At 50.7% G+C, this 15,843-nt stretch overlaps 1 protein-coding gene across 1 annotated transcript; it reads left to right on the top strand.

Moving 5' to 3' along the window:
- The first annotated feature begins 685 nt into the window (after positions 1–685).
- Positions 686–15,688, top strand: SELENON (selenoprotein N). Its single transcript, XM_030464253.1, has 12 exons — positions 686–885; positions 4,489–4,606; positions 5,395–5,525; positions 5,940–6,152; positions 6,623–6,747; positions 7,519–7,656; positions 8,538–8,619; positions 9,530–9,718; positions 10,772–10,877; positions 11,256–11,368; positions 11,696–11,797; positions 12,933–15,688. Exons 1-12 carry the CDS (start codon positions 778–780, stop codon positions 13,101–13,103), a joined length of 1,596 nt encoding a protein of 531 aa, XP_030320113.1. The 5' UTR covers positions 686–777; the 3' UTR covers positions 13,104–15,688.
- The last annotated feature ends 155 nt before the right edge of the window (positions 15,689–15,843 follow it).

The raw sequence follows: 15,843 nt of genomic DNA, 5'->3' as shown, positions 1-15,843 counted from the left end.
TCTATGGCAGAGAGAGGAGGAGTGCTCAGGATCCTGGGAGCAGATTGTACCCTTGCTGTGGTCTGCCAGAAAACGGATGGCGTGATTTCTTTTTTATTAATCTTGTCCCAAGAATTGCTCAGAACTCTCTCCACACTCCTGGCCTCTCTCTCCAGATTCACTCCCCCCCTTCCTCCTCCCTTCTCACAGCTGCCACTACTCTTAGTCATTGCTCTCCTCCTCTCCAACCAAAACCTAAAAATAAAAATAAAAATAATTAGGCAGGCTTAGGAAACAGCAAAAGCTTCAAAGAATTAAAACGCTTCCCCAGGGAGATCAAACACTCCGTGAGCCCCGCAGCAGCAGAAAATGGTACTAAATCTTTCCCCGCAATCAGGGGATTTCGGTGGTGGTGCAGGGCTGCGTGCGAAGAGACTGATTTATGAGGAAAGATTAAAAACGACTGAATATATATACATTATACATTTTTTTTTTATGGGGGGGGGGGGGGCGGGCAAGCCGCTGCTCGAGGGGCGATGTGACAGCCGGGCAGGAGAACCTTCTGAAGGCCAAGGGGTTTTTCCTCCGGACCGCACCGAGTTCTCGGAGGGGCACGGACACAGGGGAGAGAAAGGGTCCCCGTCCGGCCCCTCTCCCTCCTTCCCCGTGCCCAGCGGGGAGGACGCAGCCTCCAGCCCGGCCCCGGCCCCTCCTCGCCGGGCTCTGCCCGCCTGACGCCTCCCCCGTCCGGCGCGGCCATGGCGGCCAAACGGCGGTAAGGCTGAAGGAGGTTGGGGTATGGCGGGTCCCGGCGCGGCTCCTTCGCGCCTGGCTCTGGCCCTCGCCGCTTTAGCAGCTTTATTCGCCGTGAAATATTATCGAGACGCTGAGCAAGCCCGGCAGCAGGTAAAGGAGGAGAGGCGGTCCTGAGGCCGCGCTGCCCCCTTCGCTGAGGGGAGGGAGGGAGGAAATGGCGGGCGGAGGCGTTTGCGCTGCTCTGAGGGTGAGGGCGGTGGCGGATGAGGGGACCGAGAGTGTTCATGTGGCTGTCGGGGGTCGAGGTAGCTGTGGCCGGGACGAGGGGACCACCAGGCATCGGTGGCCACGGGGGCTGAGGTGGTTGTTGCCATGCTGAGGGAACCACCTCCTCCGTGGCCACTGGGGTTAAGGTGGCCACTGGAGCTGAAGCGGTCGTTGCCATGCTAAGGGGGCCACCAGGCATTGGTGGCCGGTGGGGCTGAGGTGGCCACTGGGGCTGAGGTGGTTCTTGCCACACTAAGGGGACCACCAGGCATCGGTGGCCACTAGGACTGAGGTATCCCTTGCCACACTAAGGGGACCACCAGGCATAGGTAGCCATCAAGGTTGAGGTGGCCATTCGGGATGTGGTGGCTGTGGCAAGGCTGAGGTGACTGCCAGGCAGTAGTGGCCACCCACCACTTGAGGTGGTCACGCTGAGGAGACAGCCAGGCATTCATTGATGGCTACTGGGACTGAGGTGGCCAGCAGGCTTGAGGTGGCCATCACCAGGCTAAGCTGACCACAGAGCTGTGGTGGCTACCACTGGGTGGTTGTGGCCGCGGTACATTGGTCAGGACTGCAGTCCTGAGTTGGCTACTAGGGGTGGCTGAGGTGTAGATCTTGTGTGCCCTGACTGTAGAAGCAGACAAGTGATGGAGGATGTGGGCTGAAAACTGGAAAGGGTTTTTTTAGGGGGCTTGGGGGTGTTGTTTTAAATTCGGTTGACTGGCACTGGTTTGGATTGTTGGATTCCAGTGGCTGTGGTGTGCCCTGGAGGGAGCATCCCTCTGGTAAAGTATCCCTCTTCACTTCGGCCTGGATCCTCAAACATCTGAGGGGGTTCAGGGGGAAGAGCAGGCTGCTTGCTCTTGAACTTTCTGTACTGAAAAGACAAGTGGCTTAAAGGGATATCTCTTGGCTTTGTCTCTTATGACGTTGCAAAAAGGGGGAAAATGGCTCAAAGCAGTTAATTAAAAACAGAAGGATCAGGAAGGAAAGTCCTGAGAGGTCCTCAGCCCTGCCTGACTCAAGGCCAGATCTCCTGGAGGTTTTGTTTTTCCTAGAGGACAGGCTGTGACTGGGCACAGTTTTATTTTGTCTTTCCTCTGGCTTCAAACATAAATCCTGCCTCTTTCCCTGGAAGTGTTTATTTAGCTAAACAGCCCACAAGCAGGTGGGAGAAGAAAAAGTCTTCCCAAAACCCACAACTCTCCTCCTCTACCAGAAGGCTGACAAAGCTCAGGCTTACTCCTCTGGCACAAACAGGGCAACTTTTTCTTTCTTATATAAACCCCAGATTAATTCTTTTGGGAAGGGCAGCATTGTCTGGAGCAGGCAGGAGCCCAGCACCAATCCTGTTAGCAGGGAGGCTGCATTCACATGTGTGATGTGTGCCACACGTGTACATGGTGTGTGCCACACGTGTCACCCATCCACAGAGCTGCTGTCTCAGTGGGGGTTATCCCACTTATTCCTTATCAAGTAAGGAATCCTTTTCTCATGGTTCTGCAGCTGATGGGGTTTTATTGCTTGACCTGTGTGGAAGTGCAGGCTGCAGGGGTCCTCTCAGTTCTTGTCTGTACATTGATTTTTGGATGCTAATGTCCAACACCAGGCACCTGTACTCTCCCCTTCGTGTTCTGCTGCCTTAGACACAGTCTTCTGGATGTGTGGGGTATAACCAGGTCTCTTTCTGCCTCCAGCCCTGTTAAGAGAATGATCAGGACTTTTTCCCAACACTAGAGCAGTCTCATCAACTGAAAACTTTGCTGCTCGTTTGCCTCCCATCCCTTGAGGGTCCTGTCTGTGAAGTGCAAAAAGAAGAGGAACTCTCATCTGCAGGGAATTGCTGAGGCACTGTGGAGAGGGCCAGGAAATGGGCCATTCCTTCAGAGCTCAGTAGACATCCAGGACAGCCTCTGCAGAGGAGAAGGAGAAGGAATAAGAGGAGGAGGAAGCCATTGTGTCCTCCCTGCTCCCAGAGCAGCTCCCAGGCAGTGAGCAGTCACTGTGGCCCTGATAAGGTTCATGCCATGCACAAATAACATCTAAAGCCTGGCCCAAGGCTTCATGATGTGACCCTGACCTGTCAGGGAACAGGGCAGTAGCTCAGGAAAATATTATTATCTCTTTATAGTCCCAAGGATGTGTGTCCCTGCTCACCTGGGGGACAAAGACACAGTGTTGGCCCCAGGAACACAGACAAAGGAGTGGATTGTTCCTGTGTGTAGATAAAACAACCATCTTGTGCCTCCTTTCCTTTCTTAAGCTGATGTGCTCCTTGTATTTCCTCAGCCATGTTTGCGTCCAGATCTCTGGTTTGTATTCCAGGATCTTTATTTCTCTCTATTTCAGTCCTGAAAATGCCCTGGAAGTCTCTTAAGTGCTTTTGTTGCTGAAGTTGACAGGAGCAAAACCTTCCAGGCTGCATTAGTGCTGCTTCAGGCTGGCAGGCAACAGATGGAAAATAAACTGGTTGGGGAGCTCTGGGGATGGTAATGGTGCTGCAGGCAATAGAGAATTAACATGGCTAAACAGCAGAATACAGAATATTTATCCTTGCAGCTTTAGGCTTTTAGGGGGGTGGGAGGGGAAGGTGCCCCAAATGGAGGGTCACAGGGGACATGCTGTAGGAATGTGGCTTGTCTGACTTGCTGTATGTCTCTCCCTGTCACACCAATGTGCAGCTCTCTTGTTCTGCCTACAAATTGTCCCTTTCCCTTCAGTGCTGATGCTGCTGAGTGGAAATGACCAGAAGCATCGGGAGCTTTTTTCTGGGGTTTGCTCCAAGGGAGACATTGGACTTTGCAGAGTGGGAAACCCAGGCACAGGGTGGCTAGGATGTTGAAGTTTCTGGAGAAGACAGTGGGGTTTGTGGCTCCCTGATGTATGGCCAAATGAGCAGGCAGCAGGCAAGGGGCTGAAATGTTCCATCCAGTCCTGAGGCTGAAGAGCTGGGGGGAACCTGAGGAGAGCAGAGTGGTTGTGGGCAGTAACCCTGGCGTGGATCTCAGCAGGGGTGTAAGGGAGCTTGCTTTCTGCAGACTTTACAAGGGTTTGGGCCATTTGCTTTGTGGTTTTGTAATGTGGACAGCCATGTATGTGACTGCCTTTGTTTCACTGTGCATCAGTTAATTACAGAAATCACAGTCTCCAGGTGCTCTGAATAACTGCAGGTTTAGGACTAACTATCTGGAAAAAGTTGGAAATTTTTCCCGACAAAAGACACGAGGCTGACTCTGAGCAAATGATTCTGGTTTAATTACTTAGCCAGATGTAGTTTTAACATGCTCATGCCAACAGTTCCTGGACACTGATCCCTATTGTAAATAGCACAAAATCCTGCCAAGTGGTGTTAATCTTTCGATTTGATGGCTGTGTTTGTGTGCTGGAAAGAATGCAAATGAACTCTGAAGCTGAGAGGGGCTGGAGTGAATTTCTGCAGAAGGTTGGAATGAAATCTCACTTGCCTTCTTCTTCCCGACCTAGGAGCTGGCACTGAAGTCTTTGGGGAGTGAGGGGCTGTTTCTCTTTTCTTCTCTGGACACAAACAATGATCTGTACCTCAGTCCAGAAGAGTTCAAGCCAATAGCTGAGAAGCTGACAGGTAGGTGTCTGTCTGCCTTGGAGAGCTCTCTCTGCACAGACTGAGCAAATGACAAAGATAATGCACTCAACAGTTTGGTTCATTTCTTTCCTCTTTTTTTTTTCCTTTTTTTTTTCTCCTGGGTCTTATTTACATGAAGAAGCTGCTAAGCTTTCCATGTTCTTGAAAAGGCCTAAGCACTCCATGTCATTTTCACAAAATAAGAGTTTTTATAGGAATGAAGATCCCATTGCTGGACTAGCAAAATCCATAAGTTATTTTGTCTAGAGCTTAAAGGGGATTTGGGATGGGTGAATGCAATAAACAGCTCAGCCCAGGCTAGTCCCAAACTGTTAGTGAGTGGATTCATACACTCCTGTGGCTGTAGCAGTCTCTCTGAAATAGCAATTGTGAGAAATCATGTTTGGAGGCTGTACCAGCCTGTGACAAATGTCTCTTGGTTGTGCCAAGCAGGAAGAAGCTTGGGGGTGATGATGTACAGGAGGGTTTACAGCACAGGCAGAATGCAGACACTTGTTTGGCTCTGCTGTGGGAGCATTTGCTCCCATCCCTCTGAGGAGAGGGGAGGCTGAGCTCTGGGGTTTAGGGAGCCCTCAACTGAAAGGACATCTCCTCTTGAATTCATCCAGCCAAACCTGCCTTTGGGATGGGTCTGAGTTCTGAGCAGAGCAGTGACAGCTGGGAAACTCCCAGTGCTCCCAGATTTGCCAAGATAAATGGGTAATCACAATTGCTTCAGAGGGGAGGGAGGGAAAAACAGCTGCTAAAATTCTTATCCTTTTGTCTAGGGGTTGTTCCAGTCTCAGAATCTGAAGAGGAGGAGATGCCTGATCCAAGTGGGGAGACGTTGTCCATTGTGGCCAAATTCCAGCCCTTGGTCATGGAAACAATGACAAAGAGCAAAGATGGGTTCTTGGGGGTAGGTATCATGCAAGATGGGAGTGGCCAGAAATTCTGGTACAAACACAACCTGTGGGCTGGTAACATCTCCAGGAATAAGTGCTCAGGCATTGGAAGCAGGAGGTGGTCTTGCTCAGGCCTGTGGGATTTGCTTTGACAAGCAAGCTCAGTGCTTTCTGCAGCATTTCAGTGCACATAACAGCACTGTGCCCCAATTAATAAACCCTTCCTGGGAAGCTTGAAGCAGATGTGAGAGATCCTGGAGCCTAGTCCAAAAGCAGCAATGTTATGTGGTATGTTCCCCTCTCTCCCATTTCCTATTACACCCATACTTGAAAGTTGACAGAACTATTTGGTGGTGTTTGGGTTGATAGGAAGAATTTAAAATGTGATTTTTAATTTTTTTTTTTTCCCCATCTCCTTCTGTTCACAGATTTCTCACGTTGCTCTGTCTGGGCTGAGGAACTGGACTGCCCCAGCAGCCCCTAAGAGTGTGATGCTTGCCAGGCAGTTTAAAGCTTTTCTTCCTCCAAAGAATAAACTGGATCTTGGGGATCCATGGTGGATAATTCCCAGTGAATTGACTATCTTCACTGGGTATCTTTCCAACAACAGATTTTACCCTCCAGCTCCCAAGGGCAAAGAGGTGAGATATGAGGCTCAGTTTCTACATAGCTGAGAGGTGGGTTGTGTAAATGTTCTGTTTTATGGGCCAGACCCCCCTGGGGTGCCCAGGGGGTGTTAATGAGCATGTGGATGGGCAACCTCTGCAGCCTGGTGTCTTCATGGGTTGGACACTCACTTCTTCAAAGTCTTTAGTATGGATGGGGGCAGCCTGGTAGATCACTTGCAGATGTGACTGCACTTGAATATTCAGCTGACTGGGATGCTGGAAACTTGCAAACAGTGGGAATAGCATCAAAAGTGTGGAAGATGGGTTTATTTTTAAGAGCTGCCTCTTGCTTGATCTCGTTGTTTTGTGATGAAGTAGCTTTCTGAGCTGATTTTTAAGTCATGGCAGTTCTTTTGCTTTTTTGATCTGGTGGGGAGTTACTTTGGAGCTGCAGCTGACCTGCAGTGTTCTCATTTTTCCTCTTTTTACAATTCTCTCCCTAGATCATAATCCACAAACTTTTGAGCATGTTCCACCCACGCCCCTTCGTCAAAACTCGCTTTGCTCCCCAAGGAGCTGTGGCCTGCATCCAAGCCATCAGCACCTTCTACTACACCATAGCCTTCAGGTAAGGCCTGAGGGCTCAGGGTGTTTGAGGAGGGCCTGAGAGCTCTTCTGAATTTATTCCATATTTTGGGGGAGTGGAGGAGGCTGCTGGGAGCCTGTGGCAGGGTGTCTGCCTGTTGCTGCATGGGCAGAATTGTTCCCAAGAGAGACCAGATGTCTCCTGGCTGGGAGAGGTGGAGCAGTTTGAGGACAGGGATGATCCACACCCTGCTCTTGGCCTGTGTGTGGTGCTCTGCTGACACCCAAAGAGGGCACCCATGGTCCCAGTGTCACTTCAGGCCCTGGTGAAGCAGGGATTGTTGCCCAGGTGCAGGACAGCAGCCATTCTCCTTCCCCCTTGGTTTGGAGAAGCAAGAATTTGCTTATAACCAATCAGGGGTGGAGTGCCTTTCCAAGGAGGAGAATCTGGGGAATTGTTCCCTTGTTTTAGTGGGAGTGTTACATGCAGCTTTTATTTGCCTGAACAAGCTGAAAGGGTGGCTGAGTGGGTCTTAGTCTGTTCCTGTGTTCCAAGGAATGATAATATAATCCTTCCTGGATGAACACTCCAAAAGGCATCAGTATCAGAGAGGATCCTGGCCCTGGGGTTTTGCTCCTGTCTTTTCCTCTCTTCACTGCATGCCCTGAAAAGCTTTTTGAACTGAACCTCTCTGCCCCAGTTTAGTTTCGTAATTTCTGGTGCCTGGAGATAACTTCTCCCTGCAGTCACCTGCAATGCATGATCCATTCTCTCCTCCTGGAACTGCAGCTGATTGCTCCTTTCTCATTTCAGGATCCATGCTGAGTTCCAGCTGAATGAGCCACCAGACTTTCCCTTCTGGTTTTCCCCAGGCCAGTTCACAGGTCACATCATCCTCTCCAAGGATTCTTCCCACGTCCGAGAGTTCAAGCTCTTTGTCCCTAATAACAGGTGCAGCTTTTTTCTCTCTTCCTGGCTGCTGAATAGACTCAGGCATTGTTGTAAATGAAGCCCTGTGGAGGCCAGTGGCTCCTTAAGCTGGTTCTGAGTCCATTTTTCAGGAATACCTGTTTATCGACAGGTCTTGGTTGGGAGCAGGGGGCAACATCTGGCTTGGAAAAGACTGGGCAGGACAAGGACAGGGGAGAGGCAGGGCAGAATCTGCACTGAGAATCCCTGGCCCATTTCAGGCTCTGGTGTAATCCCTTGGGACTTGAAGCATGGGGAGAGGCAGGCAGGGTGTGGAGAGGCAGCCCCTGGCAATCCTAGTGCCTGGCTCAGAGCAGTGAAGTTCAGCAAAACCTGATGATCTTGCTTCAACATGTTTTTTGCTTGGTGGTTCACAGGTTTTGTGTGCATAGCTTCACACTAGCTCATTCCTGTGCTCTGGCAAGCAGCTGGAAGCATTTCAGGGGGAAAGAAGCTTTAGATCACTCTGCCCATGAAGGCTGGAGTGAAAATTCTATTATAACATTACCCTGGCGACTCAATCCCTATGGCTCTGTCAGCACATTTGTTAGAGCAAGCAGACACTTAACAGCTCTGCCAGCAGCTCCTCACAAAAGCCTTTTGCTTCCAAAGAAACACTTTTAAAAGTTCAGCAGGATCAGAATGTGCAATCTAAGTGCTGAGAAGGAAGGGGGAGCAAAGGCACTTCTCTCTTCCTCACTTTGACAGTGCTCAGAAGTGTGAGCACCTTTGCCCAGAGTGTTGGGTGGGTGCCTGGGCCCTGCTCCAGCAAGGATCTCGTGGTGCACAGGATGTCCTCATTTGTTTGGCTTTTCCCATGCACAGTTTTGGATGACTCTGAACACCCTGGGCTCACCTTGCAGGTCTCTGAACGTTGACATGGAGTGGCTGTATGGGGCCAGTGAGAGCAGCAACATGGAAGTGGACATTGGTTACCTGCCTCAGGTCTGGAGTCACTCTCAGTCCTCTGTCTGCATTCAGCATCTCAGCAGGGATTTGTGCTACCATGCCTCTAAAGCTGTAAAACCTCCATTAGCCCTCTTTTTCAGAGCTGTCTCTTGAGCATTTCAATATAGCAATATAATCTCTGTTGATCTCTGCCTGTCCTCTGCAGCTCTGTGGCTCCCTATTGTCAAAATATGGTGATATTTAATTTTTTTCCCCTCTCTGTGGGTTGAATCCTAAACTCCTGGAGTCAGGTCTCTTCTTCCATTTTTAAACAGTTGTCTGACAGGTGATGGGGAGGATTAGGAGCTGAACCCAGACCGTGAGCCTGGCAGAGTGTAAGAACAACAGTGTGTCTGAATTTAGAAAATTCATGAGGTTATTCCTCTATTTTGTGATAGTCCCAGCTCTTGGGACAGGAACACATAAGTCAGGATTTTGAGTGTCTGAATTGAACAGTCCCATTTTCTCCTAAACTAGATCCATGTTTCTTTTTAATTGCTAAAAGTCAGGGAAGAGGCTTAAATTTCAGCTTTCCCTGTTGCACCCTCTTGTGGCCAACCACAGGCTGTGCTGGTGGCATGAGCAGGAGCTTCAAACGAGCCCTACACAACCCAGTGATTTTAAAGCTCTGCTGTCCCACAGTCAGAAATCTCCACTGGGAAGGTGGGAACATGGAGTGAACATTTCTCTTCCATTTTTAATCTAAGGAATACAGCCAGACAGTTACTGAAGGAAATGAAGTTGCTTTCCTGCACTTCCCCAATAAAACACATCTGCAGCTGGTAAAGTCCAGGAGACAAGAGATCAAGCTGTACAGTTTTATTTTGCATCTTTAGCCTGTCCTGGAGTACAGAAAAGCCAGGAGTGGGGTTGTCTGCAATGTCCAACTCAGGCTGTTCTCCTGCAGATGGAGCTGGAATCAACAGGGCCTTCAGTCCCATCTGTGATCCATGATGAGAACGGGAATGTGATTGACAGCAGGGATCCCTCAGGGGAACCCATTCAGTTTGTGTTTGAAGAGATAACCTGGCAGCAAGAAATCCCCTGGGAAGAGGCAGCCCGGAAGCTGGAAGTGGCCATGTATCCATTTAAGAAGGTGAGAAAAGGGCCCTGGCTTTTCCTCAGCATGTTTGTTTGGGGCAGGTCATCCTGCATTCACCCAGGTGTCTGCTTACCTCTCAGCAGTAACCTGAAGCCACAACATGCTCAGCATCCAGAGCAGTGTGAGGGTCTCCCAGCTCAGTCTGTGCATCTCCCAGTTTTCCAGAAGGGGGAGTCAGGAGTTCTGAGAGGCCGTTTGGGGTTGCAGAGCAGCAGAGGCAGGAGCAGAGGCTCCATGCCATGTGTCCCAGACTTCTACTGTAAATGTCAGCTCATCCTTTGCTTCCTCTTATCAGGAGGTGCTGGCACAGTTGCTGAGTGAAGCAGGTAATGGTGCTGCTTACAAATGGTTTTCCTCTGGTGTTACTTTTGCAATGTTCAGCTACCTTTGGACCAAGCTCTCCTTATCAGCAGAAAACACACAGCCTCTGCATCCTGCAGTGAGACAGAAATTTATAGCATTGGGTGACTCCAACTGTTTAACATGCCAGTAGCCTGTGGAGCAGATGGCTACTGCCTGTCACTGCTTCCTTGGCTGAAAGGGACACGTTTCAGTGGCTGCCTCTGTGTGCCTGAGCTTACAAATGTCCCTTTGAGCTGCCAAGATGTTAATAAAGTTCCTTTCATTTGAATGATAGGAACAATCTCTGTGCAGGGTTCCTTGTAGCCAATTTTGAGGCTGTTTCAGTGAGGTTTTGTAATAAATACCTCGAGGCCAGGATTCCCAGGCTGCTGAGGTGCCTTTGCAGACAGCCTGCATCTGACAGCTGGGCAGATGCTCTCTGCAGTGTGTAAAGATGGGATCTGCAGGCAGCAGGAACAGCCCATGTCTTGTGAGAGGTCACCACAATCTCACCAGGAGATGAAGGTGTCCCTGGGGATGGCACCACAGTTGTCATTTGATTTATTCTGCGAGATCTGCTGCAAATTAAACCCTGTGTGTGCTACCTGGGGTGGGGGGAGTTGCTGCTCTGGTTCCTTCAGACCCTGCTCCTATTGGAGATGGGCTGTTGTCTCTCTGTTTCTCAAGCCTTTTCTCTCCCTCTAGGTCTCCTACCTTCCCTTCACACAAGCTTTTGAGAGAGCAAAAGCAGAAAAGAAGCTGGTGCACTCGATCCTGTTGTGGGGTGCCCTGGATGATCAGTCCTGCTGAGGTGAGGAGCTGGGGGTCAGGCAGCTGGTCCTCCCCTGCATGTCTGGGCTCTGCTCAGTGCTCAGGGTGGATCTGCAGGGCTTGGTCTTTTCCCAAGTTCCCCACACCCCTCAGTCTCCATGGCAGGTTTGTCCTGGTCCCTCTGTCACCCTGGAGGTGGCTGCTGCCTGCTCTGCTGAGTTTTCTCAGCCAGCAGCACACATGAGAAACAATCAGCTATGGAAAACTGCCAAGAAAGGGGGAAAAAAAAGACAATGGGCTAGGCCAGGGGGAGCCTGAGGGTTGGGGCCAGGGACAACCAGAGCAGTGGTATTGTTTTGATTCCTGAGTCAGCTCAGGAATCTCAGCAATCACCCTTCTGCCTCTCTTCCTCTGCCAGGTTCGGGGCGAACTCTCCGGGAAACGGTCCTGGAAAGTTCGCCCATCCTCACCCTGCTGAACCAGAGCTTTGTGAGCAGTTGGTCACTGGTGAAGGAGCTGGAAGAGCTGCAGGTGAGTGTCACAGCCACCTCTGACTTCTTTGCCCCCAGTGCTGCTCAGCACAGATGGTGCCTGACAGGGGGGTGCCAGCAGGAGCCACACTTGTGCCACAGGGGGGGTTCAGTTCCAAGCCTTCCATGTGATCACTTGTCCTAGTGATTGCAGAGGCCAAGGAAACACCAGGTGGAGGCAGGCTAAGGAGAGGGAACAGTGACCCCTTTGCTCTGCCATCATGACAGTTTGCAGTCCTTCCCTCCCTCCTGCATTCCCTCTACTCCTCCTGTGCCATTCTGCCTGTTTTGGGGCGTGCAGACGTCTTTCTGTGGGATCTCCTTACAGACCAACAGAGAGAATGAGTTCTACAGCAAACTGGCTGACCTGCACCTGGAGAAATACAGCTTCCCTGTGGAGATGATCATCTGCCTCCCCAATGGCACAGTGGTATGTTTCTTACTCCTCAGCTGGGCTTGCTTTTTCACATTAGTTGGTGTTTTCAGGGTCATCTGCAGACCCTGAAGCCATTTCCCACTCCCCAGGCCATTTCCCAGTTCCTGTGGACTCTGTGGGGTCCCTCAGGTGCTGTGCTGGTGGGGATGCTGTGGCAGACAGACAGCAGATTTCAGAAATCTGAAACAAATGTCTTTTTATTCAGAGACAGAACAGCAGCAGCTCTGGGCAGGGTGGGGAAACAATCAGATGAGCTGAATGTCTGCCTGTGATTGTCATTGCTCCTGATTGGAGTCAGTGACCTTGGAGAAGTCATTGCAGCTTGTTCCCTGCACACATTGTCTCTTGTGCTCAAGCTTTGGAGAAAACCTCTCCTTATCAGCACCTTCTAGCACATTTATCTTGGTTCCCTGAGTTTGTCACAGCAGATCACCAATTAGCAAGTCCCCACACTTCAGCTGTGCTGTTCCCCCTGGCCTTGGATGTGAAGAGCAGCAACAGCTCCTGACACTTGACTGGGTGGCACTTTGCTGTGTGACAGCAGCTGGGCTGCCTGCTGGGGAGGCTCCTGCCAGGGCTGATCTGATTGTGCCCCACGCCTGCCAGACAGGAGCTGGAAACCAACACAGTGATTCCTGGCTGTCTCTTTAGTGCCTCTCCTCCTGACAAGGCTGTGGGCTGGTAAGTGCCCCCAGCTCAGCCTGTGGGGGTTGTCCTGGCCACACGTCCCCCTCTGCCACCTTCACAGGGGACTGGAATGCACAGAAGGTTTTGAAACTCAGGTGTTGAGAGAACCCACCCCAGTCCTCAGCATGGTCAAGCTGCATCTCCCCTGCCCTTCCTCAGAGCTCTGTTTTACACCTTTAGGATTTCTCCCATCTTTTTGTTACTTAACCTAAGTGAGGGGCAAGCACTCTGGGAAGCAGAAAGAGACTATTGTCTTTCACACATCTTTCACTGACTGTAAAATGCAAGCCAGGATCCCAGATGCACAATTGGTATTTGCAAAGTATTCAAGATTCTTTGAGTTGTTACAGACTCATCACCTTGCCCTGGATAGAGGCCAAGGCAGTGGATGGGGAATTGTTCTTGCCCTTAAATGTCTCCTCTCATTTGCTTTCTTTCCCAGGTTCACCATATCAATGCCAACTACTTCCTGGACATAACTTCTATGAAGCCTGAAGATGTTGAAAGTAGCATCTTCAGCTTCTCAAGCAATTTTGAAGACCCCTCTACTGCAACTTACCTCCAGTTCTTGAAGGAAGGACTGCAAAGAGCAAAACCATACCTGCAGACCTAAAAGCAAAGGCACCTGAATGCCCCACAGACATGGCCAAAGACTTCAGAGATCTATTTTGATTACAGCAGTTCTTCCTCATCTTCATGGCAGAGCTTGATGTGATGCAGACAGTCCCAGGACTGGGGCTTTGCTCTGGATGTTGGTTTCAGGCTAAGTTTCCAGTGATTCCAGTTTACAAAACCTGCCCTTTTCAGTTCAGGCAGATTTTTACAGGAGTGAAAATACTTGAAACTATAAACATTCTCAGTGCCCACACCTTGGTTTGCCACTCACCATCCTGTTTTTCCAGCTCCTGTTCAGACTCTGACATGAAATGTGTGTCACAGCTATCCCAGGTGTCACCTGGAAGCTCTTGGATCTTAAGGACTGGATTTTGTGTGGAATCACAGGGCTCAGCTTTGCTGAACACTCCTGGGGAGCAGAATCCAGCACAGGAGGGAAGCTCCCTCCTGGTATCTGCTGTCCTTCACCCCTCCTGCTCTGAGCTGCAAGCTGCCCTGGGGCTTACCTGCCAGATCTTCACAAGGGCATTTATTGACAGTGGTGGCAACCAGTGCTTAACAGAACTCCAGCTGGTGATGTGTAGACATGAAGTTAGGAGCTTGAGCTCTGGTGTGGCCTCCTCCCAGCAGCCTGTGTGACCTGGAGGCAGAGTGGTCTCACCCCACAGGTTCCTTACATCCACAGGAGGTGCTGAGGTTGACACAATGAAATCAGGAACACAGAGCAGGGCATTAGAGGGATGGTGCAGCTCAGAGACATCAGGTGTGGATTGACTCAGGGGGGATTAGGGGTCACTGTTAGCTCCACCAGTACAGGCTCCAGGACATGACAGTGACAAAAGCCCCCACCCCATTCAGCCCAGAGCTTTGCTCTCCCAGTTGTCTCAGAGATGAAATGCTCCTCCAGTGTTCTCTTTGAGCTTCCAAGTTCCACTGGATGATGAACCACCATGAAGTTCCCTTCAGGAATGGGAGGTTCAGCATTGCCCTGAGAGTATTAATTGGTTGAGAGAGAACTGAGCAGTTTTAAAAGCCAGCAGTACTCCAGAAATTTTCCAGAGATTTTTCCAAAGAATTTGTTGGGACAGAATGCCATTGTCCCTTATCTGTAACCACCCTGAGCCATTGTTCTACTCTGTTCCAGTCCCTGGCTGCAGAGAATGTACTTTGGGGAAGGAAAGGTTAAATGAAATGGGTTTTAAAGCATATTCCTGTAGATAGGTGAGGAGACAAAGCATCTGCAGACAGCCATGGCTGATGCTTTCTCTGCTCTCTGAAGCACAATGTTTTGGACCAAATCAACAAGGGGAAAAACCTGGGGGTTTTTTTTGTTTTTTTTTTTCATTCTTTGTCTTCAGGACATGGGAAGAACCTGGGGTGGTGATTGTCCTGTCCCCTGCCCCAGCCTCCTGTCTGTATCTGTGACTGGAGACTGAGTTTATATGGACCTTTGGGCTGAGCCAGTGTAGCTTCACTAATTACTCTAGTGAGATTAATTACTCCTGGGATGTTTCTCAGTATTGGCTTCGTAACTATGCATTAGCTCTGCACTTTTCTTGCACTCCAAGGGGCCTGCAGGAATGTCAGGCTTGGGTCTGGCAGCTCTTTCAGCTGTGGAAAGTGCCAAAGCCTCCAGGCAGCTTTAGAGACCTGTCCTACCAGTGGCCTTGTCCCTGCCAGGGACTTTGATCTCAATCCCTTCAGGGGATTTTGGCCCAAGCAGAGAGCAGCAGAGAAGACCAAGCTGCAGTGTAGATCTGTCCTGGCTTGTACAGAACTTCACATGAGGTTTGGTTTTCTTTTGGCAGCATCTTTCCTGAGCCCTACAGCCAGGGGCTTCAGCTTTTGGAATGGTGTCAGTTGTGCTTGGGGGGAGAGTTCATTCCGTTTTGTTCTCCTTCCCAGCAGTTCTGCAGCACAAGGGGCCAGAGAAGGCAGTGGCTGAGCAGGCAGAGATTGCATATTGTCTTTCAAGGCTTAGAAGCAGAGGCACAGCAGTGGTTCTGCAGGGCCAGGAGAGCCTCTCTGCCCTGTGTGTCCCCCACACAGGAGGGTCAATGCCTCAGCCTGAGCCCAGGCTCACACAGTACCTTGGGGAGCCCTGAAAATACCTTGTTATTTTCCTTTCCTGGGTTCTTGCAGCCCTGCCTGGAGCCACCTCTCAGGATGAAGGGGATTATTTAGTCTGAACGATGTCAGGAGGAGCCCAGACAGCCTCCCACAGGCTGGAGCTGTCTGAGGGATCCAGGAGGGCAGGGGGGGGATTGTGTCCCATGAACTGCTCTGGGTGGGCTCCAGGCAAAAACTGTTGCCCGAGGCTTTTCTGAATAGGTGCCAAGCTTTTTGTCTCCTGTTTGTACTTAAGTTTTGTCGAGAAGGTTTTGTGATACCTCGAGGGGGGGGAGGAGGTGCTGCTTTCCCCCAGCTCCTGTACTTTGTGACGCTCTGATCCAAAACTCAGGTGGGGTCAGAGCCGATGTCTGTGCAGGAGGCTCTGGGGTTGGAGCAGCCCCGTGCGGTTCGGTGCCATGAGGGGTCCTGGAACCCCGGCTGTAGCTGGGACTCGTTAAACCCATCCCACTACCCTTGGCCTCCTGCATTTCTTGAGGGGTTGGGGAGGATGGCTGGACTGGGTTTTGGGGAGGTTTGTGGAGTTTTTTAACCCAGAAAGCCCTGGGCTGCATCCAAAGAAGTGTGGCCGGCAGGTGAAGGAGGGAGCTGCCTCCTGCGGTGCCATG

The sequence above is a fragment of the Calypte anna genome, chromosome 23 (genome assembly GCF_003957555.1).
Source record: "Calypte anna isolate BGI_N300 chromosome 23, bCalAnn1_v1.p, whole genome shotgun sequence".
NCBI classification, from domain to species: domain Eukaryota; kingdom Metazoa; phylum Chordata; class Aves; order Apodiformes; family Trochilidae; genus Calypte; species Calypte anna.
Note: the sequence above shows the minus strand (reverse complement) of the source record. Positions and strands in the feature narration are given on the sequence as shown.